This window comes from Hyla sarda, chromosome 2 (genome assembly GCF_029499605.1).
Source record: "Hyla sarda isolate aHylSar1 chromosome 2, aHylSar1.hap1, whole genome shotgun sequence".
NCBI classification, from domain to species: Eukaryota; Metazoa; Chordata; class Amphibia; order Anura; family Hylidae; genus Hyla; species Hyla sarda.
This window is the reverse complement of record NC_079190.1, coordinates 147814177-147842018: the sequence shown is the minus strand read 5'-3', so window position 1 is coordinate 147842018 and position 27842 is coordinate 147814177. Positions and strand designations below refer to the sequence as shown.

At 50.7% G+C, this 27842-nt stretch overlaps 1 protein-coding gene across 6 annotated transcripts in view; it reads right to left on the bottom strand.

Moving 5' to 3' along the window:
* Positions 1-27842, bottom strand: part of NDFIP2 (Nedd4 family interacting protein 2) — a 155461-nt gene that overhangs the window by 127163 nt on the left and 456 nt on the right. The window contains exon 1 of one of the 6 annotated variants that reach the window (XM_056555575.1): positions 15682-15965. The exons of the other annotated variants lie outside the window; for them this stretch is intronic. Within the exon in view, the coding sequence (XP_056411550.1) occupies positions 15682-15723 (42 nt within the window). The 5' untranslated portion in view covers positions 15724-15965. Of the gene's footprint in view, positions 1-15681; positions 15966-27842 lie in introns of those variants that run through there. 6 annotated transcript variants of the gene reach the window in all.

The window sequence follows — 27842 nt, the reverse complement described above, 5'->3', positions numbered from 1 at the left end:
ATCACCTCAACTACACCAATAAAAACTTCTTAGCAGTCAGATAATCGATTGGTATCCTTTAACCCCTTAAGGACTCAGCCCATTTGGGCCTTAAGGACTCAGGCAATTTTATTTTTACGTTTTCGTTTTTTCCTCCTCGCCTTCAAAAAATCATAACTCTTTTATATTTTCATCCACAGACTAGTATGGGGGCTTGTTTTTTGAGCGATCAGTTGTCCATTGTAATGACATCACTCACTTTACCATAAAATGTATGGCGCAACCAAAAAAATACTATTTGTGTGGGGAAATTAAAAGAAAACCACAATTTAGCAAATTTTGGAAGGTTTAGTTTTTACGCCGTACAATTTACGGTAAAGATGACATGTGTTCTTTATTCTTTGGGTCAATACAATAAAAATGATACCCATGATAACATACTTTTCTATTACTGTTGCGCTTTAAAAAAAAAAAAAAATCGCTAACTTTTTAACCAAATTAGTACGTTTAATATCCCCCTAGTTTGAAGACCTATAACTTTTAACTTTTTACATATAAGCAGCGGTAGGAGGGCTAATTTTTTGTGCCGTGCTCTGTACTTTATATTGATACCATATTTGCTTATATAAAACTTTAAATACATTTTTTCAAAAAGAAAAATTTTTATAAAATGTTATAAAAAAGCAGCTATTTTGGACTTTTTTTTTTTTACGTTCACCGTACGGTATCATTAACATTTTATTAGCTCGGATATTTACGCACGCGGCGATACCAAATATATATATATATATTTATTTATTTATTTTTCTTACACTTTTTGGGGGTGAAATAGGGAAAATGGGACAATCTACATTTTTTGGGGGGGAGGGTGTTTCCCCGCCCCCCTTTTTTTTTTGTTACACTTTAATAGTCCCCATAGGGGACTAGTTATAGCAATCATTGGATTGCTAATACTGTTCAGTGCTATGCATAGGACATAGCACTGATTAGGAGACAGGTGAGAGGAACTCCGTCTGCTGTTCTGGATGATCGGATCACTGCGGGCGATCCGATCATCCATTTTAGTGACCGCGATGCTGCAGATCCCGTGATCTGCATTGGTCACGGCATCTGAGGGGTTAATGGAGGACATCCACACGATTGCGGATGTCGGCCATTACCGGCAGGTCCCTGGCTGCTATTAGCTCCGATGCTCGCGGTTATGCATAGGATGTAAATGTACGTCCTGGTGCGTTAAGTACCAGCTCACCAGGACATACATTTACATCCAACGTCGTTAAGGGGTTAATGTTTATTGAAAAAGCCCCATTTAAAAAAACTCAAAGATTTACGGTTCATCAGACATGTCAAAAATTGTTGATCGCATCGGATCTCTCTCCTGAGACCCACTGCGATCCTAAGTTATTAGACAGAGAAGCGGGTAGGCATTGCACTCCACTCCCCGGTCGGCCAAGTGATCCGTCCATTTCTCTGTATAGACTTGTATATGCAGAGGGTTAATGGATGTTTTTTAAACTTTTATTTAACTTATTTCTTTTACACTTTATTAGTCTCTCAAGGCTAAGTTTCCACTTGGTTGTTTTTCTGGCAGTTTTTGGAATACTGCCACTGCAGTTTTTGAGCCAAAGTCAGAAGTGGACCCATAATGGAGGAGAAGTGTAAGTCCTTCCTTTATACACTGCTCAAAAAATATAAAGAGAACACAAAGGAAAACTGTCACCGAATCACCCCCGCACTAACCAAAGGTACTGGCTGGTCGTGCGGGGGATGCTGATCAATATGATGCCTACAATGCCCGGATCCGCCCCGCCGTTCGCCCGTTATCTTCATTATTCCAGATATGCAAATCATCTTCTAACTGGCACAAGCAGGGTTACAGCCTTCATATGGCACTGTGACGTCACCGCCGCTCGGCCCGCAGCACCGCCCGGCTTATGCATGTTCGTGCCCTCCCTCTCCTCCCCGCTTTGTATGTGACTCCACTGCACATGTGTCGGCTTCCTGTGCACACCCGGAATCGGCCTCAAAGCAGATAACGGGCGAATGGCGGAGCAGATTCAGGCATGGTTGGCATCATATTGATCAGCATCCCCCGCACTACCAGCCAGTAACTCTGGGGGGGGGAATTGGGGGGGGAATTTGTATGTAAAGACGAAAGTATTTCATACGATTAGTTCATTCACTCAGATCTAGGATCTGTTATCTTAGTGTTTCCTTTATTTTTTACATAGAGCTTCATTGATCTGTGCTCATTTGGTTAAGACTGCTTCAGCCAGGCTCAATCAAGTGTAGAGCCACGGACACCAATGATGCAGAGGTAAGCCCTCCAGCTACCTCCACAGTGGATTATCCCCCCCCCCCTCCCGCCCCGTAATCGCACTGCGGGTTGGCGATCCACCCCACTCGACCACCAGGGTATTTACATGTCGCTTCAGATCGAAGCTGACAGAGGCGATCTAAAGGGTTAATAGCCCCCCGTGGCGATTGCTGCATGTCGTCTATTATCAGCAGCCCCCAACTACAAGAATTAGCAGTGGGCTGCTGGGTATGGTCAGTAACAAGTTAAATGAGGGACATGGGAGTAATCTCCAATGTCTGTCATTACAGGCAGATGTCAGCTGCTGATAGCAGTAGGCATCTCCCGTTTATGACGCAGACCCGTGTCATGTCCGCTCACCTGACCCATGATGTACATGCAGGTCAAGGGTCAGGATGGGGTTAAGCCACGCCCCCTGAAATAACCGGCAGAAAATTCCCTCAGCCGATAATTTTCAGCAGCCGAAATTTCAGTGCATCCCTACTTATTACTGTATGTGTAAACAACGTTTCCCCCCGCTATTTGTCTGTGTGCATGTCACACATACTTGTGCCAAATTTGGCCAAAAGCGCATGTGAGCTTGCGCAAAAATGCGTGCCAATTTTAAAATGGTCAAATTAGATAAAACAGCTACCACTGCACAAGTCAAACCCCGTTTGATTTCACCCTAAAGCACTGTGATAAAAAAAATGTAAAAAAGTGAAGTGAAAAGTCGCAATTTTTTTGTGAAAATCGCCGTTTGCATACAAATTTGGGACAAATGTGCACAGAAAAGCTGTAAAATACCATGATACACCCCTCTCCCTACACTACTGATACAGCTGTATTACAAGAATTTCTTCCTTTGGGGATGGAAACGAAGCAATAACGGGAGATTTATCAAAATCTGTGCAGACGAAACATTGACCAGTTACCCATAGCAACCACTCAGATTGATTCTTTCTTTCTTTCTTTTTAAATAAAGAATTAAATACTCAATCTGATTAACTGCTATGGGCAACAGAATCATTTTTCCCCTACACAGGTTTTGATAAATCTCCCCTACTGGCATCAAGGATTTCTAAAGATAAAGGGGTACTCTGGTGGAAAACAATTTTTTTCAAATCAACTGGTGCCAGAAAGTTAAACAGATTTGTAAATTACTTCTATTAAAAATCTTAATCCTTCCAGTACTTATTAGCTGCTGTATACTACAGAGGAAGATCTTTTCTGCCTGACCATAGTGCTCTCTGCTGACACCTCTGTCCATGAGAGGAACTGTCCAGAGCAGGATAGGTTTGCTATAGGCATTTGATCCCAACTCATACAGCAGCTGATAAGTACTGGAAGAGTTAAGATTTTTTAATAGAAGTAATTTACAAGTTTGTTAAAATTTCCGGAGCCAGTTAATATGAAAAAATAAGTAAATAAATGTTTTCCACCGGAGAACTCTGGTATAGAACATATTGGGGGAGATTTCCCAAAACACGTGTAGAGGAAGAGTGGTGCAGCTGTCCATAGCAACCAATCAGCTGCACCAGTCTTCCGCTACACAGCTTTTGATTAATCTCCCCACTATCCCCTTTCCACAGCATCACGTGGACAGGGGAAAAGTGTCTGACCGCCAGGCACCCCGACTCTCCCCCTGCACGGAGCAACCTCCGCTCCATGCACGGATTACTGTCAACCACGGCACAAAGGGGTGGCCGACATGCCCATTCATGGATCTCTATTGAAGCACCGGAGATACACAAGCGTCTCCCATAGAGATAAATGGAGGGGCTTCATGCAGTGGTCGATAGCAGGTTGCTCCGTACATGGAGAGAGCCTGGGTGCAGTACAGGAGATGGCGGGGGGTCCCAGCGGGATCTTGTGGATAAGGGGATAAGATATTTTGCAAAGGAGTTCCCATTTAAAGGAGAAGTCTTATGTAGGACAATTTATCCCCTATCCATTCATCTCTATGGGAGTGGCAGAGATACACGAGCACAGTGCTTGTGTATTTCCGGAGAGCCGTACAGGAGATCAGACACTTATCCCCTATTCCCTAGATAGCACATACATTTTCCTACATAAGACTTCTCCTTTAACAACTGACAATCCACCAGGCACATAACAGTACAATACAGAGAACGAGTGTTTTCCTGATATATCAGCAGCCTGGCCTCCACCCTGTCATAAGTTATAGATAAACAACGGGTCAAAGTATACCAGAAATGACCTATTCCGCAATTCCCATAACTATCATTACCTGGGCTAGAGGCACCTATCCCTAAGAGGGGATGTGGGGAGATTTATTAACACCTGCCCACAGGAAACCTTGAACAGTCGCCCATAGCAACCAGTCAGATCCCTTCTTTTATTTATCAGAAGCCTTGTTAAAAATTAAAGGGGTACTCCGGTGGAATTTTTTTTTTTTTTTTTTTTTTTTATCAACAGGTGCCAGAAAGTTAAACAGATTTGGAAATTACTTCTATTAAATAATCTTAATCCTTCCTGAACTTATTAGCTGCTGAATACTACAGAGGAAATTATTTTCTTTTTGGAACACATAGTTCTCTGCTGACATCATGACCACAATGCTCTCTGCTGACACCTCTGTCCATTTTAGGAACTGTCCAGAACAGCATATGTTTGCTATGGGGATTTTCTTCGCCTACTCTGGACAGTTCCTAAAATGGACGATGTCAGCAGAGAGCACTGTGGTCATGATGTCAGCAGAGAGGTCTGTGTTCCAAAAAGAAAAGAATTTCCTCTCTAGTACTCAGCAGCTAATAAGTACTAGAAGGATTAAGATTTTTTAATAGAAATCATTTACAAATCTGTTTAACTTTCTGGCACAAGTTGATTTAAAAAAAAAAAAAAAAAAAGTTTTCCACTGGAGTACCCCTTTAACCTCTTCATTACATAGGGCGTATGGATACGCCCTGAATCCCGAGTCCTTAAGGACCGAGGGCGTATCCATACGCCCGTGGGAATTCCGGCCCCCACCGCTAGCCGGTTGGGGACCGGAGCCGGATGCCTGCTGAAATCGTTCAGCAGGCATCCCGGCATATCGCCCAGGGGGGTCATTATGCCCCCCCATGTCGGCGATCGCCGCAGATCGCTGGACAATTCAGTCCAGCGATCTGCGGCGATTCCGGGTCAATCGGGTCTCCGGTGACCCGGAATTACTGGCTGTTCGGGGCCGTCTCTGACGGCCCCGAACAGCCAGAGCCTGCAGGGGTGAGGTGGCACTGGTGCCACCTCACGATCGCCCTGATTCGTCGGCCGGATTACCGGCCGACCAATCAGGGCGCCTGCTGCGGGTGTCACTCCCGCACCCGCTCCGCCCCTCTTCTGGAGGACGTGAGCGGGTGCGGGAAGACGACCCCCGGTGCTGGGGACCCCGATCCCCGGCGCCCCTGTTGGGATCGGGACCCCAGGAGCAGCTGCGGCGGCGGGACTAACCTGCAGCGTCTGGATCGTTGGAGGTGAGTGACAGCCTCCTGCTGTTGCTTAGCAACAGCTCCCAGCATGCAAAAAGGGCATGCTGGGAGCTGTAGTTATGCAACAGCAGGAGGCAGACCACCACAACTCCCAGCATTCCCTTATGGGCATGCTGGGACTTATGGTTTTGCAACAGCTGGAGGCACATTCTTTCTATGGAAAAGTGTACCTTCAGCTGTTGTCTAACTACAACTCCCAGCTTGCACAAACAGCTAAAGTGCATGCTGGGAGTTGTAGTGGTGCATCTGCTGGTTGCATAACTACAACTCCCAGCATGCCCGTTGGCTGTCGGTGACTGCTGAGAGTTGTAGTTTTGCAACAGCTGAAGGCACACTGGTTGTGAAACACTGAGTTAGGTCACAAACTCAGTGATACATAACCAGTGTGCCTACAGTTGTTGCAAAACTGCAACTCTCAGCAGTCACCGACAGCCAACGGGCATGCTGGGAGTTGTAGTTATGCAACAGCTGGATGTCCCCCCCCCAATGTGAACGTACAGGGTACACTCACATGGGCGGAGGATTACAGTAAGTATCTGGCTGCAAATTTGAGCTGCCGCAAACTTTCTGCTGCAGCTCAAATTGCCAGCGAGAAACTACTGTGAACCCCCGCCCGTGCGACTGTACCCTAAAAACACTACACTACACTAACACAAAAAATAAAATAAAAAGTAAAAAACACTACATATACACATACCCCGACCCAGCCCCCCTCCCCAATAAAAATGAAAAACGTCTGGTACGCCACTGTTTCCAAAACGGAGCCTCCAGCTGTTGCAAAACAACTCCCAGTATTGTCGGACAGCCGTTGACTGTCCAGGCATGCTGGGAGTTTTGCAACAGCTGGAGGCACCCTTTTTGGGAATCACTGGCGTAGAATACCCCTATGTCCACCCCTATGCAATCCCTAATTTAGGCCTCAAATGCGCATGGCGCTCTCACTTTGGAGCCCTGTCGTATTTCAAGGCAACAGTTTAGGGTCACATATGGGGTATCGCCGTACTCGGGAGAAATTGTGTTACAAATTTTGGGGGGTATTTTCTGCTTTTACCCTTTTTAAAAATGTAAAATTTTTGGGAAAACAAGCATTTTAGGTAAAAAAAAAAATTTTTTTTACATATGCAAAAGTCGTGAAACACCTGTGGGGTATAAAGGTTCACTTAACCCCTTGTTACGTTCCCCGAGGGGTCTAGTTTCCAAAATGGTATGCCATGTGTTTTTTTTTTTGCTATCCTGGCACCATAGGGGCTTCCTAAATGCGGCATGCCCCCAGAGCAAAATTTGCGTTCAAAAAGCCAAATGTGACTCCTTCGCTTCTGAGACCTGTAGTGCGCCAGCAGAGCACTTTTCACCCCCATATGGGGTGTTTTCTGAATCGGGAGAAATTGGGCTTCAAATTTTTAGGGGTATTTTCTGCTATTACCCTTTTTAAAAATAAAAAATTTTTGGGAAAACAAGCATTTTAGGTAAAATTTTTTTTTTTTTTTTTTACATTTGCAAAAGTCGTGAAACACCTGTGGGGTATTAAGGTTCACTTTATCCCATGTTACATTCCCCGAGGGGTCTAATTTCCAAAATGGTATGCCATGTGGTTTTTTTTTGCTGTTCTGGCACCATAAGGGCTTCCTAAATGTAACATGCCCCCCAAAAACCATTTCAGAAAAACGTACTCTCCAAAATCCCCTTGTCGCTCCTTCCCTTCTGAGCCCTCTACTGCGCCCGCCGAACACTTTACATAGACATATGAGGTATGTGCTTACTCGAGAGAAATTGGGCTACAAATACAAGTAAAAATTTTGTCCTTTTACCCCTTGTAAAAATTCAAAAATTGGGTCTACAAGAACATGTGAGTGTAAAAAATGAAGATTGTGAATTTTCTCCTTCACTTTGCTGCTATTCGTGTGAAACACCTAAAGGGTTAAAACACTTACTGAATGTCATTTTGAATACTTTGGGGGGTGTAGTTTTTATAATGGGGTCATTTATGGGGTATTTCTAATATGAAGACCCTTCAAATCCACTTCAAACCTGAACTGGTCCCTGAAAAATACTGAGTTTGAAAATTTTGTGAAAAATCGGAAAATTGCTGCTGACCGTTGAAGCCCTCTGGTGTCTTCCAAAAGTAAAAACACGTCAATTTTATGATGCAATCATAAAGTAGACATATTGTATATGTGAATCCAAAAAATAAATTTATTTGGAATATCAATTTTCCTTACAAGCAGAGAGCTTCAAAGTTAGAAAAATGCTAAATTTTCAAATTTTTCATCAAATTTACGGATTTTTCACCAAGAAAGGATGCAAGTATCAACAAAAATTTACCACTATGTTAAAGTAGAATATGTCACGAAAAAACTATCTCGGAATCAGAATGATAACTAAAAGCATCCCAGAGTTATTAATGTTTAAAGTGACAGTGGTCAGATGTGCAAAAAACGCTCCGGTCCTTAAGGCCAAAATGGGCTCCGTCCTGAAGGGGTTAAAGAAGCAAGGCTATGGATATACATAGGGGGAGTTTTATCAAAACCTGTTTGTAGGAGGAGTGGTGCAGTTGCCCATAATGACCAATCAGATCGCTTCTTTCATTTTTAACTAGACCAGGCTCTGAATAATGAAGAAGCGATCTGATTGGTTGCCATGGGCAACTGCACCAATCTTCCTCTACCTAGAATAGGAGTTTAAGAGGTCAGATATGGGTCATGTGCGCATGAGAGATTCCATTTATTATATTATTACAGGGATACTAGAACACAAGATCCCTATAGTCCAGTGTTTCCCATCCAGGGTGCCTTCAGCTGTTGCAAAACTACAACTCCCAGAATGCCCGGACAGCCAAAGGCTGTCCGGGCATGCTGGGAGTTGTAGTTTTGCAACAGCCAGTGGCACCCTGGTTGGAAAACACTGCTATAGTGTAAGCAACAGGAAATAAGGAACGTATGGCCGGTATTTCCCTACCAGGCTGTCCAGGTATGCTGGGAGTTGTAGTTGTGCAACAGCTGAAGGCACCCTGGTTGGGAAACATTGCTTAAAGGGGTACTCCACTGGTTAGCGTTCGGAACATTTAGTTCTGAATGCTGTGTGCGCACTGCGGGGGTCGGCCACCCTAGCAGCATGCACACCGCATTCAGCCAAATGGAGTACCCCTTTAAGGGCTCGTTCACACGAACGGATTTTGCTACGGATTTTCAGCTGCTTATTTTCTGCTTCCTACTTTTTTTGCTGGTAAGTCAATGATAAAATAAGCAGCAGAAAATTAAAAGCAGGAGATCAGCTGCGGAAAATGCGCACAAAAATCCGCTCGTGGGAACGAGCCCTTAGTCTAAGGAACATGAAATAAGGAATGTACGGCCGGTTACACATATAGCACTTTTTGATGCAGTTTTCAATTCAATTTTAATTTTGTTTAAAAAGAAAAAAAATATATCGTGCACGAATTGGATGTGTTGATAACTAACCAGTATCTTGCGTATTCTTATACCATGGTAACCTGCGGGTTTCATTGCCCATTATATGCAGCCGTAAAGCTTATGGGCCCCAGTTACCACATTGTATCTAGTACTGGTGTCCTCTTAAGTTGGGACTTGGCTCCTGCTCCTTGGCCACCAAACCCCATCACCCCATCTCTTCTGCCGCGCACATATTAAAACCTCCTACCTGAATGAGAAGGTAGATGTACTGGATCTTATGCCACATGCAGTGAACCCTTCTTTTATGCCACCAGTGCCAGTTCTCTCCCAGAGGTCTGAGAATACATCTCTATAACCCCATCATATACACTTACACCATACGTCACTATGTTCACTACCGTTACTGTGCGAGTGCCTTGTTGGCGCCCACTGGAGAACAGTGGGAATGGGCACCTATTTCTGGAGAATGGAGTCACCTGATTTGTCCGTGGTATTCTATAGGCCGATTTGCTTGTCTCCAACAATAGTGGACATAATAGAACTGATACAGTATGGAATTCTGTGCTACATTACTAGAACCCAGCACTAAGTCAGGGTCTTCACCATTGTCCTACCAACAGATTGGGCAGCATTACATGACCCTACTGTATGGTAGATCAGAGGTGGTCACCAGGGCATGTAGTGGAGCCCCGCACCCTCCTCTGATCGCGGGGCAGGTAGTGGGGCCCCGCACCCTCCTCTGATCGCGGGGCAGGTAGTGGAGCCCCGCACCCTCCTCTGATCGCGGGGCAGGTAGTGGAGCCCCGCACCCTCCTCTGATCGCGGGGCAGGTAGTGGAGCCCCGCACCCTCCTCTGATCGCGGGGCAGGTAGTGGAGCCCCGCACCCTCCTCTGATCAGGGGGCAGGTAGTGGAGCCCCGCACCCTCCTCTGATCGCGGGGCAGGTAGTGGAGCCCCGCACCCTCCTCTGATCACTGGGCAGGTAGTAGAGCCCCGCACCCCCCTCTGATCGCGGGGCAGGTAGTGGAGCCCCGCACCCCCCTCTGATCGCGGGGCAGGTAGTGGAGCCCCGCACCCCCCTCTGATCGCGGGGCAGGTAGTGGAGCCCCGCACCCCCCTCTGATCGCGGGGCAGGTAGTGGAGCCCCGCACCCCCCTCTGATCGCGGGGCAGGTAGTGGAGCCCCGCACCCCCCTCTGATCGCGGGGCAGGTAGTGGAGCCCCGCAACCCCCTCTGATCCCGGGGCAGGTAGTGGAGCCCCGCACCCCCCTCTGATCCCGGGGCAGGTAGTGGAGCCCCGCACCCCCCTCTGATCCCGGGGCAGGTAGTGGAGCCCCGCACCCCCCTCTGATCCCGGGGCAGGTAGTGGAGCCCCGCACCCCCCTCTGATCCCGGGGCAGGTAGTGGAGCCCCGCACCCTCCTCTGATCCCGGGGCAGGTAGTGGAGCCCCGCACCCCCCTCTGATCCCGGGGCAGGTAGTGGAGCCCCGCACCCCCCTCTGATCCCGGGGCAGGTAGTGGAGCCCCGCACCCTCCTCTGATCCCGGGGCAGGTAGTGGAGCCCCGCACCCTCCTCTGATCCCGGGGCAGGTAGTGGAGCCCCGCACCCTCCTCTGATCCCGGGGCAGGTAGTGGAGCCCCGCACCCTCCTCTGATCCCGGGGCAGGTAGTGGAGCCCCGCACCCTCCTCTGATCCCGGGGCAGGTAGTGGAGCCCCGCACCCTCCTCTGATCAGGGGGCAGGTAGTGGAGCCCCGCACCCTCCTCTGATCGCGGGGCAGGTAGTGGAGCCCCGCACCCTCCTCTGATCGCGGGGCAGGTAGTGGGGCCCCGCACCCTCCTCTGATCGCGGGGCAGGTAGTGGGGCCCCGCACCCTCCTCTGATCGCGGGGCAGGTAGTGGGGCCCCGCACCCTCCTCTGATCGCGGGGCAGGTAGTGGGGCCCCGCACCCTCCTCTGATCGCGGGGCAGGTAGTGGGGCCCCGCACCCTCCTCTGATCGCGGGGCAGGTAGTGGGGCCCCGCACCCTCCTCTGATCGCGGGGCAGGTAGTGGAGCCCCGCACCCTCCTCTGATCGCGGGGCAGGTAGTGGAGCCCCGCACCCTCCTCTGATCGCGGGGCAGGTAGTGGAGCCCCGCACCCTCCTCTGATCGCGGGGCAGGTAGTGGAGCCCCGCACCCTCCTCTGATCAGGGGGCAGGTAGTGGAGCCCCGCACCCCCCTCTGATCGCGGGGCAGGTAGTGGAGCCCCGCACCCTCCTCTGATCACTGGGCAGGTAGTAGAGCCCCGCACCCCCCTCTGATCGCGGGGCAGGTAGTGGAGCCCCGCACCCCCCTCTGATCGCGGGGCAGGTAGTGGAGCCCCGCACCCCCCTCTGATCGCGGGGCAGGTAGTGGAGCCCCGCACCCCCCTCTGATCGCGGGGCAGGTAGTGGAGCCCCGCACCCCCCTCTGATCGCGGGGCAGGTAGTGGAGCCCCGCACCCCCCTCTGATCCCGGGGCAGGTAGTGGAGCCCCGCACCCCCCTCTGATCCCGGGGCAGGTAGTGGAGCCCCGCACCCCCCTCTGATCCCGGGGCAGGTAGTGGAGCCCCGCACCCCCCTCTGATCCCGGGGCAGGTAGTGGAGCCCCGCACCCCCCTCTGATCCCGGGGCAGGTAGTGGAGCCCCGCACCCCCCTCTGATCCCGGGGCAGGTAGTGGAGCCCCGCACCCCCCTCTGATCCCGGGGCAGGTAGTGGAGCCCCGCACCCTCCTCTGATCAGGGGGCAGGTAGTGGAGCCCCGCACCCTCCTCTGATCAGGGGGCAGGTAGTGGAGCCCCGCACCCTCCTCTGATCCCGGGGCAGGTAGTGGAGCCCCGCACCCTCCTCTGATCCCGGGGCAGGTAGTGGAGCCCCGCACCCTCCTCTGATCCCGGGGCAGGTAGTGGAGCCCCGCACCCTCCTCTGATCCCGGGGCAGGTAGTGGAGCCCCGCACCCTCCTCTGATCCCGGGGCAGGTAGTGGAGCCCCGCACCCTCCTCTGATCAGGGGGCAGGTAGTGGAGCCCCGCACCCTCCTCTGATCAGGGGGCAGGTAGTGGAGCCCCGCACCCTCCTCTGATCGCGGGGCAGGTAGTGGAGCCCCGCACCCTCCTCTGATCGCGGGGCAGGTAGTGGGGCCCCGCACCCTCCTCTGATCGCGGGGCAGGTAGTGGGGCCCCGCACCCTCCTCTGATCGCGGGGCAGGTAGTGGGGCCCCGCACCCTCCTCTGATCGCGGGGCAGGTAGTGGGGCCCCGCACCCTCCTCTGATCGCGGGGCAGGTAGTGGGGCCCCGCACCCTCCTCTGATCGCGGGGCAGGTAGTGGGGCCCCGCACCCTCCTCTGATCGCGGGGCAGGTAGTGGGGCCCCGCACCCTCCTCTGATCGCGGGGCAGGTAGTGGGGCCCCGCACCCTCCTCTGATCGCGGGGCAGGTAGTGGGGCCCCGCACCCTCCTCTGATCGCGGGGCAGGTAGTGGGGCCCCGCACCCTCCTCTGATCGCGGGGCAGGTAGTGGGGCCCCGCACCCTCCTCTGATCGCGGGGCAGGTAGTGGGGCCCCGCACCCTCCTCTGATCGCGGGGCAGGTAGTGGGGCCCCGCACCCTCCTCTGATCGCGGGGCAGGTAGTGGGGCCCCGCACCCTCCTCTGATCGCGGGGCAGGTAGTGGGGCCCCGCACCCTCCTCTGATCGCGGGGCAGGTAGTGGGGCCCCGCACCCTCCTCTGATCGCGGGGCAGGTAGTGGGGCCCCGCACCCTCCTCTGATCGCGGGGCAGGTAGTGGGGCCCCGCACCCTCCTCTGATCGCGGGGCAGGTAGTGGGGCCCCGCACCCTCCTCTGATCGCGGGGCAGGTAGTGGGGCCCCGCACCCTCCTCTGATCGCGGGGCAGGTAGTGGGGCCCCGCACCCTCCTCTGATCGCGGGGCAGGTAGTGGGGCCCCGCACCCTCCTCTGATCGCGGGGCAGGTAGTGGGGCCCCGCACCCTCCTCTGATCGCGGGGCAGGTAGTGGGGCCCCGCACCCTCCTCTGATCGCGGGGCAGGTAGTGGGGCCCCGCACCCTCCTCTGATCGCGGGGCAGGTAGTGGGGCCCCGCACCCTCCTCTGATCGCGGGGCAGGTAGTGGGGCCCCGCACCCTCCTCTGATCGCGGGGCAGGTAGTGGGGCCCCGCACCCTCCTCTGATCGCGGGGCAGGTAGTGGGGCCCCGCACCCTCCTCTGATCGCGGGGCAGGTAGTGGAGCCCCGCACCCTCCTCTGATCGCGGGGCAGGTAGTGGAGCCCCGCACCCTCCTCTGATCGCGGGGCAGGTAGTGGAGCCCCGCACCCTCCTCTGATCGCGGGGCAGGTAGTGGAGCCCCGCACCCTCCTCTGATCGCGGGGCAGGTAGTGGAGCCCCGCACCCTCCTCTGATCGCGGGGCAGGTAGTGGAGCCCCGCACCCTCCTCTGATCGCGGGGCAGGTAGTGGAGCCCCGCACCCTCCTCTGATCGCGGGGCAGGTAGTGGAGCCCCGCACCCTCCTCTGATCGCGGGGCAGGTAGTGGAGCCCCGCACCCTCCTCTGATCGCGGGGCAGGTAGTGGAGCCCCGCACCCTCCTCTGATCGCGGGGCAGGTAGTGGAGCCCCGCACCCTCCTCTGATCGCGGGGCAGGTAGTGGAGCCCCGCACCCTCCTCTGATCGCGGGGCAGGTAGTGGAGCCCCGCACCCTCCTCTGATCGCGGGGCAGGTAGTGGAGCCCCGCACCCTCCTCTGATCGCGGGGCAGGTAGTGGAGCCCCGCACCCTCCTCTGATCGCGGGGCAGGTAGTGGAGCCCCGCACCCTCCTCTGATCGCGGGGCAGGTAGTGGAGCCCCGCACCCTCCTCTGATCGCGGGGCAGGTAGTGGAGCCCCGCACCCTCCTCTGATCGCGGGGCAGGTAGTGGAGCCCCGCACCCTCCTCTGATCGCGGGGCAGGTAGTGGAGCCCCGCACCCTCCTCTGATCGCGGGGCAGGTAGTGGAGCCCCGCACCCTCCTCTGATCGCGGGGCAGGTAGTGGAGCCCCGCACCCTCCTCTGATCGCGGGGCAGGTAGTGGAGCCCCGCACCCTCCTCTGATCGCGGGGCAGGTAGTGGAGCCCCGCACCCTCCTCTGATCGCGGGGCAGGTAGTGGAGCCCCGCACCCTCCTCTGATCGCGGGGCAGGTAGTGGAGCCCCGCACCCTCCTCTGATCGCGGGGCAGGTAGTGGAGCCCCGCACCCTCCTCTGATCGCGGGGCAGGTAGTGGAGCCCCGCACCCTCCTCTGATCGCGGGGCAGGTAGTGGAGCCCCGCACCCTCCTCTGATCGCGGGGCAGGTAGTGGAGCCCCGCACCCTCCTCTGATCGCGGGGCAGGTAGTGGAGCCCCGCACCCTCCTCTGATCGCGGGGCAGGTAGTGGAGCCCCGCACCCTCCTCTGATCGCGGGGCAGGTAGTGGAGCCCCGCACCCTCCTCTGATCGCGGGGCAGGTAGTGGAGCCCCGCACCCTCCTCTGATCGCGGGGCAGGTAGTGGAGCCCCGCACCCTCCTCTGATCGCGGGGCAGGTAGTGGAGCCCCGCACCCCCCTCTGATCGCGGGGCAGGTAGTGGAGCCCCGCACCCCCCTCTGATCGCTGGGCAGGTAGTGGAGCCCCGCACCCCCCTCTGATCAGGGGGCAGGTAGTGGAGCCCCGCACCCTCCTCTGATCAGGGGGCAGGTAGTGGAGCCCCGCACCCTCCTCTGATCGCGGGGCAGGTAGTGGAGCCCCGCACCCTCCTCTGATCAGGGGGCAGGTAGTGGAGCCCCGCACCCTCCTCTGATCAGGGGGCAGGTAGTGGAGCCCCGCACCCTCCTCTGATCAGGGGGCAGGTAGTGGAGCCCCGCACCCTCCTCTGATCAGGGGGCAGGTAGTGGAGCCCCGCACCCTCCTCTGATCAGGGGGCAGGTAGTGGAGCCCCGCACCCTCCTCTGATCAGGGGGCAGGTAGTGGAGCCCCGCACCCTCCTCTGATCAGGGGGCAGGTAGTGGAGCCCCGCACCCTCCTCTGATCAGGGGGCAGGTAGTGGAGCCCCGCACCCTCCTCTGATCAGGGGGCAGGTAGTGGAGCCCCGCACCCTCCTCTGATCAGGGGGCAGGTAGTGGAGCCCCGCACCCTCCTCTGATCAGGGGGCAGGTAGTGGAGCCCCGCACCCTCCTCTGATCAGGGGGCAGGTAGTGGAGCCCCGCACCCTCCTCTGATCAGGGGGCAGGTAGTGGAGCCCCGCACCCTCCTCTGATCAGGGGAAAGGTAGTGGAGCCCCGCACCCTCCTCTGATCGCGGGGCAGGTAGTGGAGCCCCGCACCCTCCTCTGATCGCTGGGCAGGTAGTGGAGTCTGGCAGCAGTGTCAGGACAATGACAGCGGCGCACTGCAGCGGCCCACCGCACTGCATCACACACAGTCCCGTGACATCACATGACGTCACCCCGCCCGTCACCAGTCCTCCAGGTGACTTACCACTTGGTACCGGCTGGCAGCCTGAAGGTACTGATGATCCATGACCCACAGGATAGCGCCCAGCAGAGCCTGGCACGTCTGCCTGGACCTGGCCGTGTATGGCGGTGTAGCCCCCGCTTCCTGTCGCTTACACTACGGTTTCCTGTATGACGGCTAGAGCGCTTCCTTTCTATATGTCACCTGTAGTCACAGTATACAGCGGGATGTAGCGCGATACACTGGGAACCTCCGCTCAGGTTCGCTCCACCTACCGCCCCCGTGGTCACCTCTGTGCCGCCTCCTGGACGTGGCTAACCCAGTGGGCGTGGCTTCCTGTCACTATGGCTTCGCGATAGCGCTGGAAATTCCGGAGCTGACGTCATCACGCACCGATGTTTCGTGCTGTTTTGATTCAGGAGTCGTAGGGTCAGTTCACTAGTCCTTATTTTTATGGACGTGTGGACTGACCCCTCTTTTGAAAAACACTTTTTATTATAAAAAATTTTTTTACAGTTCAAATCAGTGTTTTCTAATCAGTGTACCTCCAGCTGTTGCAAAACTACAACTCCCAGCATGGTTGGGCATGCTGGAAGTTGTAATTTTGCAACAGCTGGAGGCACCCTAGTTGGGAAACACGGAGTTAAATTCTTTGCTTGACTTACCTAGTCTATTCTAATGTTAGATAACCCTTTGGGCTAGGTTTTCACACCGGTATTTCGAGCCTAGGGTTGGCACCTGACTGGTATTTTACTGGCACAACCGGTATTTTGGCCACCCTGCCGGTATTCAACCAACTCACTCCCGGAATGTTGCACCATAACCTATACCAGTGTCCCCAACCAGAGCACCTCCAACTGTCCGAGCATGCCGGGAGTTGTAGTTTTGCAACAGCTGGAGGCACCCCTGGTTGGGAAACACTGGCCTATACTACTATATAGTCCAAAATTCTGGGAGTTGTAGTTTTGCAACAGCTGGAGGCATCCCTGGTTGGGAAACACTGACCTATACTACTATATAGTCCAACATGTTGGGAGTTGTAGTTTTGCAACAGCTGGAGGCACCCCTGGTTGGGAAACACTGACCTATACTACTATATAGTCCAACATGTTGGGAGTTGTAGTTTTGCAACAGCTGGAGGCACCCTTGGCTGGGAAACACTGACCTATACTACTATATAGTCCAACATGCTGGGAGTTGTAGTTTTGCAACAGCTGGAGGCACCCCTGGCTGGGAAACACTGACCTATACTACTATATAGCCCAACATGCTGGGAGTTGTAGTTTTTGTTTGGGGCAGCTACTGAGCCGCAGGCTGCATCACGGCATGCTGGGAGTTCTAGTTAGTAACTAACTGCAATTAATAAAAAAAAAAAAAAAAGGCGGGAGCAGCAGAGCACTGATAACACTGATCAATGTTGAGCCAAAGCTCAGCATTGAACAGCATATGCATGTTATAGCCCGCCTATGGGGACGGAAGAAAAAAGTGTAATAAGTTAATAAATATGATTAAGCCCCGCCCCCCAATAAAACTTTGAATCACCTTCCCATTTCCCATTTTAAAATAAAATAATGTAATCAAGAATAAACATATGGGGTATCGCTGCGTGTGTAAATGTCCAAACTTTTAAAATATAAGGTTAGTTAAACCGTAAAAAAATTGGGTAACTTTGTAATATAATTTGGAGTTGGATATTGATCTGATGTTAGGCTATTTCAATAGATATGGAGAAATGGAATATTTGATTATTAAAGGGGTACTCCGGTGCTTACACATCTTATCCCCTATGCAAAGGATAGGGGATAAGATGCCTGATCGCGGGAGTCCCGCAGCTGGGGACGCCCGTGATCATGCACGCGGCACCCGTTTGTAATCAGTCCCCAGAGCGTGTTCGCTCCGGGTCTGATTACGCTCGACCGCAGAGCCGGCGGTGTGTGACATCACGCCCCCGTGTGACATCACGCTCCGCCCCTCAATGCAAGCCTACGGGAGGGGGCGTGATAGTTATCACGCCCCCTCCCATAGGCTTGCATTGAGGGGCGGAGCATGACGTCACACGGGGGCGGGGCGTGACGTCACACGCCGCCGGCTCTGCGGTCGAGCGTAATCAGACCCGGAGCGAACACGCTCCAGGCACTGATTAAAAACGGGGTGCCGCGTGCATGATCACGGGCGTCCCCAGCTGCGGGACTCCCACGATCAGGCATCTTATCCTCTATCCTTTGGATAGGGGATAAGATGTGTAAGCACCGGAGAACCCCTTTAGGTGGCTTTGGCCTTGTGGCTTTGGCCAAGGTAATAGTGGCACGATCCTGGTTTGCTCCAAATGGCCCGAGAATTGAAGCCTGGACAGAGCTTACAAATAAAATCTATATGTATGAGTGGCTAATGGCATAAGAATCATCAAAAGGCCTGAAACAGTTTGAGAAAATTTGGGGGAATCGGCAGTTAGACAGTATGGGCCTATCTAGAAGGATCATATTCAATATTTAACCCCTTAAGGACCAGGCCATTTTATACCTTAAGGACCGGAGCGTTTTTTGCAATTCTGACCACTGTCACTTTAAACATTAATAACTCTGGGATGCTTTTACTTATCATTCTGATTCCGAGATTGTTTTTTCGTGACATATTCTACTTTAACTTAGTGGTAACATTTTATGGTAACTTGCATCCTTTCTTGGTGAAAAATCCCAAAATTTGATGAAAAAAATGAAAATTTTGCATTTTTCTAACTTTGAAGCTCTCTGCTTGTAAGGAAAATGGATATTCAAAATATATTTTTTTTGGGTTCACATATACAATATGTCTACTTTATGTTTGCATCATAAAATTTATGAGTTTTTACTTTTGGAAGACACCAGAGGGCTTCAAAGTTCAGCAGCAATTTTGAAATTTTTCACAAAATTTTCAAACTCACTATTTTTCAGGGACCAGTTCAGGTTTGAAGTGGATTTGAAGGGTCTTCATATTAGAAATACCCCATAAAAGACCCCATTATAAAAACTACACCCCCCAAAGTATTCAAAATGACATTCAGTAAGTGTATTAACCCTTTAGGTGTTTCACAGGAATAGCAGCAAAGTGAAGGAGAAAATTCAAAATCTTCATTTTTTACACTCGCATGTTCTTGTAGACCCAATTTTTGAATTTTTGTAAGGGGTAAAAAGGAGAAAATTTTTACTTGTATTTGAAACCCAATTTCTCTCGAGTAAGCACATACCTTATATGTCTATGTAAAGTGTTCGGCGGGCGCAGTAGAGGGCTCAGAAGGGAAGGAGCGACAAATGGTTTTTGGGGGGCATGCCGCATTTAGGAAGCCCCTGTGGTGCCAGGACAGCAAAAAAAAAACACATGGCATACCATTTTGGAAACTAGACCCCTCAGGGAACGTAACAAGGGGTAATGTGAACCTTAATACCCTACAGGTGTTTCACGACTTTTGCATATGTAAAAAAATACATATTTTTTTTACCTAAAATGCTTGGTTTCCCAAAATTTTTACAATTTTAAAAAGGGTAATAGCAGAAAATACCCCACAAAATTTGAAGCCCAATTTCTCCCGATTCAGAAAACACCCCATATGGGGGTGAAAAGTGCTCTGCTGGCGCACTACAGGTCTCAGAAGAGAAGGAGTCACATTTGGCTTTTTGAAAGCGAATTTTGCTCTGGGGGCATGCCGCATTTAGGAAGCCCCTATGGTGCCAGGACAGCAAAAAAAAAAAAACACATGGCATACCATTTTGGAAACTAGACCCCTCGGGGAACGTAACAAGGGGTAACGTGAACCTTAATACCCTACAGGTGTTTCACGACTTTTGCATATGTAAAAAAATATATATTTTTTTTACCTTAAATGCTTGTTTTCCCAAAAATTTTACATTTTTTAAAAGGGTAATAGCAGAAAATACCCCCCAAAATTTGTTAGGCAATTTCTCCCGAGTACGGCGATACCCCACATGTGACCCTAAACTGTTGCCTTGAAATACGACAGGGCTCCAAAGTGAGAGCGCCATGCGCATTTGAGGCCTAAATTAGGGACTTGCATAGGGGTGGACATAGGGGTATTCTACGCTAGTGATTCCCAAACAGGGTGCCTCCAGCTGTTGTAAAACTCCCAGCATGCCTAGACAGTCAACGGCTATCTGGCAATACTGGGAGTAGTTGTTTTGCCACAGCTGGAGGCTCCGTTTTGGAAACAGTGGCGTACCAGACGTTTTTTATTGGGGAGGGGGGGGGGGGGGGCTGTGTAGGGGTATGTGTATATGTAGTGTTTTTTACTTTTTATTTTATTGTGTGTTAGTGTAGTGTTTTTAGGGTACAGTCGCATGGGCGGGGGGTTCACAGTAGTTTCTCGCTGGCAGTTTGAGCTGCGGCAGAAATTTTGCCGCACCTCAAACTTGCAGCCGGATACTTACTGTAAACCTCTGCCCATGTGAGTGTACCCTGTACATTCACATTGGGGGGGGGGGGAACATCCAGCTGTTGCAAAACTACAACTCCCAGCATGTACGGTCTATCAGTGCATGCTGGGAGTTGTAGTTTTGCAACAGCTGGAGGCACACTGGTTGTGAAACACCGAGTTTAGTAACAAACTCAGTGTTTTGCAACCAGTGTGCCTTCAGCTGTTGCAAAAGCTACAACCCCCAGCATGTACGGACAGCGGAAGGGCATGCTGGGTGTTGTAGTTATGCAACAGCTGGAGGCATACTATTTTGGCTGGGGATGCTGGGGATTGTAGTTATGCAACAGCTGGAGACACACTGGTTTGCTACTTAACTCAGTGTGCCTTCAGCTGTTGCAAAACTACAACTCTCAGCAGTCACCGACAGCCAACGGGCATGCTGGGAGTTGTATTTATGCAACCACCAGATGCACCACTACAACTCCCAGCATGCACTTTAGCTGATTGTGCAAGCTGGGAGTTGTAGTTATACAACAGCTGAAGGTACACTTTTCCATAGAAAGAATGTGCCTCCAGCTGTTGCAAAACTACAAGTCCCAGCATGCCCATAAGGGAATGCTGGGAGTTGTGGTGGTCTGCCTCCTGCTGTTGCATAACTACAGCTCCCAGCATGCCCTTTTTGCATGCTGGGAGCTGTTGCTAAGCAACAGCAGGAGGCTGTCACTCACCTCCAACGATCTTCGCCGCATAGGTCAGTCCCTCGTCGTTGCCGCTGCTCCTGGGGCCCCGATCCCAACATTGACGCCGTCCTCCGGAAGAGGGGCGGAGCGGGTTGAGGGAGTGACACCCGCAGCAGGCGCCCTGATTGGTCGGCCGGTAATCCGGCCGACGAATCAGGGCGATCATGAGGTGGCACCAGTGCCACCTCACCCCTGCTGGGTCTGGCTGTTCGGGGCCGTCTCTGACGGCCCCGATCAGCCAGTAATTCCGGGTCATCCGGTCACTGGAGACCCGATTGACCCGGAATCCGCCGCAGATCGCTGGACTGAATTGTCCAGCGATCTGCGGCCATCGCCGACATGGGGGGTCATAATGACCCCCCTGGCCGATATGCCCCGATGCCTGCTGAACGATTTCAGCAGGCATCGGGCACCGGCTCCGCTCCAGATGGTTGCGGGGGGCCGGTAAAACACATGACGTTCTCATACGTCATGTGTCCTTAAGGACTCGGACATGGAGACGTATGAGAACGTCATGTGTCCTTAAGGGGTTAATCCTTTGGATGTGTTAGTTTTTTCTTTCTCTGCAGTTAGTTGAACCACAGAGTCGATGGCGTACACGTAAAAAAAAAATAACAATAAGTCAAACATTTTGCATTTTTGGTTACTTCATATACCATAAAATTTTTTATAAAAAGTCCTATCAAAACAAAAATGGTACCAATAAAAATTACAGACCATGGTATAAAAAATAAATAAATAAATAAAAGTTATAGGGGTCAGAAGATGACAATTTGGGGGGGAAAGTTGGTGCGTCTTATACGGCGAATACACACCTATCGGGTTGGTCCCTGCGGCCATCAACGGCCGGGACCCGCGGCTAATACAGGACATCACCGATCGCGGTGATGCCCTGTATTAACCCTTCAGACGCGGCGATCAAAGCTGACCGCCGTGTCTGAAGGGAAAGGGACACTAACCCAGCTGCTCAGTCGGGCCGTTCGGGACCGCCGCGGTGAAATCGCGGTGTCCCGAACACCTTACAGGACATCGGGAGGGACCTTACCTGCCTCCTCTGTGTCTGCTCCGTGGGGGATCCCCTGCATGGCGGCGCTCTCCTTCGACATCGTCGCGCACGCCGTCCCGTCATCCAATAGGAGCGGCGTGCGTAGTGACGTGATGACGGCGACGGAGAGCGTGGATCCCGGGGATGAAGACGTCCGGAGCGTCGGGGACACCCCGGGGAGAGCGATGGAGTGACATCCAGGGCAGCAGTGATGGGTCCGGAGCGACGGGGACACGTGAGTATTACCTCCTATACCAGTGGTCTTCAACCTGTGGACCTCCAGATGTTGCAAAACTACAACTCCCAGCATACCCGGACAGCCGTTGGCTGTCCGGGCATGCTGGGAGTTGTAGTTTTGCAACATCTGGAGGTCCACAGGTTGAAGATCACTGTTGGGTGCAGAATCTTTTTTTTCTAGATTTTGCACCTTTAAAATTGGGTTCGTCTTATATGCCGGTGCGTCCTATAGGGCGAAAAATACAGTACTTACTATGTATGAAAACATCTAACAGTAAACAGTACATTGTCCTCAACCAATCTAATAAAGCTTCTTCACCTCTGACATTTGCTTTCCACTTACTGAAGCAGAGCTGAAACTGAATCACCGCAGTGGGTTTAGGGTAACATCTGAACTTCCTTGTGACATTTCAAACAGATTCGTGTTGGATCCATCACATTCAGATTATATATCACTTTTGCAAGAGAACACAGGGACCTCGATGTGTTTCTAAATTTATAGACCATTTCATCAACATGGTCCTGGGCAACTTCTATTTTTAGCTGGACTAAATGCTCGCGTGTTGAGGCTCAGATGTAGGGGTCATCCAAATTCACCCTTAAAGGGGTACTCCGGTGAAAAACTTTATATTTTTAAATCAACTGGTGCCAGAAAGTTAAACAGATTTGTAAATTACTTCTATTAAAAAATCTTAATCCTTCCTGTACTTATTAGCTGCTCAATACTACAGTGGAAATAATTTTCCGTTTCAAACACAGAGCGGTCTGCTGACATCATGAGCACAGTGCTCTCTGCTGACATCTCTGTCCATTTTAGGAACTGTCAAGAGTAAAAGGAATTCCCCATAGCAAACATATGCTGTTCTGGACAGTTCCTAAAATGGACAGAGGTGTCAGCAGAGAGCACTGTGCTCGTGATATCAGCAGACAGCTCAGTGTTTCAAAAAGAAAAGAATTTCCGCTGTAGTATTCAGCAGCTAATAAGTACAGGAAGGATTAAGATTTTTTAATAGAAGTAATTTACAAATCTGTTTAACTTTCTGGCACCAGTTGATTTAAAAAAAAAAAAAAAAAAAGTTTTTCACCGGAGTACCCCTTTAAGGGTAAGTGCACACAGGACACTTTTGCTCCAAATTTTAGTAACAACTACAATTCCCATAATACACTGGCATCTTGCAATAAATTCTATTTTCAACCAGGACTGTGAGAGGTTCATGCAGAGACCAAGCTCAATTCCCACAGCCCACCAGATACTGACAGAGCCGTATAGCCCAATATAGCCCAATGCAGCCCAGTACTGCCTATTACTACCATGGCTCGCTGCTGGGTGGTGCTAGGCTGCAGTATACCAAGTGTTCCGATACAACTTACACAACATTCTGGGGCAGAATGAACCCCACAGGGCAGATCAGTTCATGGGTATGATCTAGAGCAATGATCTCCAACCTGTGGCCCTCCAGCTGTTGCAAAACAACAACTCCCAGCATGTCTACAGCCTTTAGCTCTCAGGCAATGCTGGAAGTTGTAGTACTGCAACAGATCTACAGTATATATTCTGTTCTATTCTATACTGGAACAGGGCATGTTTACAGCTCAGGAGCTGGGGAAACTGAGTGGCAACCTGTGTGTAGTAGGAAGTACGATCATGACTGCTCTAACCCAGCTTTCCATGGAATAGATATAACTAATACATACACAGGGCCGGTTTTAGACTTAGTGTGGCCCTGGGCAAAGTTCAAAGTGGGGCCCCCAAATGCTGAAATATTTCACTGACAAGCCAGTGACATTCAGTTAAAGGGGATATCTGGCAGGGTTCTTTTTACCTATGCATTTTCTGCGTGGTATGGGGGAAAAAACTGTACTCACCTCCATCGCTCCTGCTCTGGGCCCAATACATCATGCTGGAGCTCAGCAAAGCGGCAATATGACATATTGGGCCCAGGTACCAGAAGAAAGATCAGGGGCACAAGCCACAAGACATATGTTCCCCTACACACAATGGCCCTTATTTACTAAGAGTGTTGTGTAGGTTTCTTTGTGGGTTTTAATTCCCTACAATTTATTTTCCACGGTATTTACTAAGGTTTCCCTACATTTTGCACTTTCCCTACATTTTGCTTTTTTTTACAAATGGTCTGATCTGTAGGGTTTTCCTCAGCTGAAATCCACCACATTGGCCCTCATTTACTATTCTAAATTCTAGTTTTTTTTGTCACATCTTTGTCTGCAACATGCGACACGATGCAAAATTTTTTCCCAAAGGACCCGATATGGATTCTCCCAAACTCGAAAAAGGGGCGTAACCCGACATTTCTGAGCTTTCCCACGTATTTATAAAGCTTTACAACCCGAATTTGTTGTATTGTTGTGGATTTTTTCCCGATAACTCACAGGAGTTGGAAACCAAAACCAACAAAAAACATGTGCGACAAACAGGATGCGACATAATAATAAATACCAGGGGAAAAAAAGCAGTCGGGTAAGAAAACAAGATAGACTTACAACCCGATTTTCTAAGTAAATGAGGGCCAATCTGTGGAAACTTTAGTAAATATGTTGGGATTTTGTGAAAATGTCGGGAACATGCCCCTTTTCAGTGCCCACGCCCCCTTTTCCAGATGACCACGCCCCCTTTTCGGGTTCTGTAGAGTTAGTTGCGGTTTTTTCAATTCAGGCGCAATTTCAGGCGAGAAATTCAGGCGCAGACAGAATTTCAGGCGCATATTCTGGTTTCAGTCGAAACTGGCGCACAACCCGACAAAACTTGTCGGGTTTGCAATAGTAAATGAGGGCCAATATATATATATATATATATATATATATATATATATATATATATATATATATATATATATATATAATGTATAAATAGAGATTTCTCAAAACCTGTGCAGAGGAAAAGTTGACCTCTGAAATACAAAAGAAGTGATCTGACTGGTTGCTATGGGCAACTGTTCTTCTTTTCCTCTGCACAAGATATAAGGAAGTTCTCAAATCATACCACTGCCTACACAAAGGGATTTAATATTAAATATTACCTCCATACTGTTAGGGCCCATTCACATTGCAGAATTTCCAAGTGAAATCCAGCACTAAAATCCCATTTGGAAAGTCTGATACATAAAGTTAAAGGGGTATTCTGGACAAAATTTTTTTATCCCCTATCCGAAGGGTTTCCGGGACTGGGGACGTCACACCACGCCCCCTCCATTCATGTCTATGGGAGGGGGCGTGACAGAGGGGGCGTGGTGTGACGTCACGTCCCCAGTCCCGGAAACCCAGAGGTTTCTGAAACTGGAGATTAAGCACCCGCATAGAAAGCGGGTGCTGCAGGGAGATAGCGATCAGACATCATATCCCCTATCCTTTGGATAGGGGATAAAATGTTTTTGCCCAGAATACCCCTTTAACATTGTGCTGAATGGGATTTTCACTGCTGGAATCCCAATAAACCCGGCACATCTGTGGTAAACCAATTACTGGAGTAAATTATAGAACATGTGGTGGGCCGTCTCTGCTGGTGCATGGGACCACTGCAGCCAATCACTGGACTCAATGACCATGCATAACAAGTACATACACATGGCTGCTGAGGCCACTGCCGCAGTCCTATGCAGTATAAGGTGACAACATTGGAGCGCTACTGCCAGGGACTCTGGAGCACTGGCAGCACTGGACAGGAGCAACAAGAGGGATACATTTTTTTATTCAACCTCCCAATCCCTGCCCCCTAATTTTTTGTAAAGCTGGAAACCCCCTTTAACATAACTGGTCAATAATCATTATGACCTCTTACATGAGCAGATTGTAACTATCATTATGACAAACATACCACAGTGAAATGTCAGAAGTTTGTATTGAAGTGGGTGCTGAGACTCCCACTGATCACTAGAATGAAGGGGCAGAAGTACGCAGCTGTACGTGCTGTGCCCTCTCATATCCATTCTGCACAGCCAAAGCAAGCGGCATATTTGTACAATGGAAGTCTATGGGACGTCTGATATATAGAATTGCCAGAAGTCCCATAGACATTCATTGTAAATCTGATTTTTATAGCTGTGCAGAGCAGAGAAAAGAGGCACAGTGTGTACAGCTGCGTACTTCTGACCCTTTATTCAAGTGATTGGTGGAAGTCTCAGCACCTACACCCAACTGATACAAACTTCTGACATGTCACTTTGACATTAATACTTCATCACTTTGACATGTCAGAAGTTTGTTATAATGACAGTTAAACTTTAGGATTGGATCATACATAATGCATTGGCAGCATAATTCATGCTGTGAAAAATTGTCTGTGCATTTTGCTATGAGCAGACACACAGGGCTTCCCCATCGCAGTCCTGTATGTGCAGTAAGGTTTGGAGGCAGGCCCGGGTGTCAGTCTTGTCGGAACACTCGCCCCACCTCCAAACCTTACTGCGTGTACAGGACTCCGATGGGGAAGTGCTGTGTCTGCTCGTAGCGATTTTCCCACTGCCAGGTGGATTTCTTGCAGCGTGAGACACGCTGCATATGCGTTGTGGGTGAGCCGTACCCTTAAAGTGATTGTGCAGCGTTTCTCTCTTCTGTCTAATCTGACATTGGGCATGAAGAGATGTTCATGCACAATGCCCACAGCCACCACAGCACTGTACACATCCTAATTATTAGAAATGTGCATAATACCAGTGCCAGGTTACTTGGCATTGTGCCACATTGTGTAAGATCAGGCAGAAGAAAGAGGCGCTGCACAACCCAGCACAGCAAAAAACCCTTAAAGGAGAATACATTTTTTAAGTCCCCCTGTGCCCGGGCTGCAAAAACATAAAACATAAACTTCAACTCACCTTCCTATGTTCCCCCATTGCGGAGATGTCAGCGTCCCGTTCCTCTGGTGCTGCTGGCTTCTTAGGCTCGAAACGTCACAGTGCAGGAAGCGTATCGCCGGCCGCAGCGATGTCCCAGGCTGTGTGCACTGTCATGTAAGGAGCCTGGGCCCCGCCTTCTCCCTGCTGCCCGGGCTCCTTACATGACAGTGCGCTCAGCCTATCACTAGCCGAGGTGGGACATCGCTCAGCTAAGCAGCTCTAACTCCTTGGGTATACAGTCATAAGAGTTTCCATAAAACGGCATACTGGACGGGGAGGTGAAAGTCCTACATAGCACCCTACATCAGTGGTTCTTAACCTGGAGTACAAGTACCCCCAGGGGTACTTAGCAGTTCTCCAGGGGGTACTTGATAAAAAATCAGTAATTGCAGCCACAGCCACTGGTTACTGGACTGGACCACTTTGAAAGAAATGGTAGGCTGACGTCACTGCACTGAGGAGCAGAGCAGGAGGACAGCAAAGGGGAAGCGCGGGCACTGGGCAGCTGTGGGCAGTAACTACCATCAGCTTTGTTGTTCCACTGCCCCTGCAGACCGGGGACCTACTGCTATGAGCCATAGCTATAAATATGTATCAGTAAACGCTGTAAAACAATTACTAGCAAAATTACTTCATAAGACTATGTGGTTATTACAATACACATATACAGAATTATGTCAAGTGAACCCTGTAAAATCAACCCCTTAAAGGGGTACTCTGTTGGAAACATCTTATCCGGGCTTGCATCGCCAGTCATCGGGCACAGAGCGGAGTTCACTCCGTGCACCGAATGACAGGGGTGCTGCTGCGGAGATTGCGCGGGTCACCAAAGAACCCCTTTAACAGGTTAAATACTAAAAGGGAACCAGAAAAAAGGAAGACGAAAGATGATTACTCGGACTGTTGGG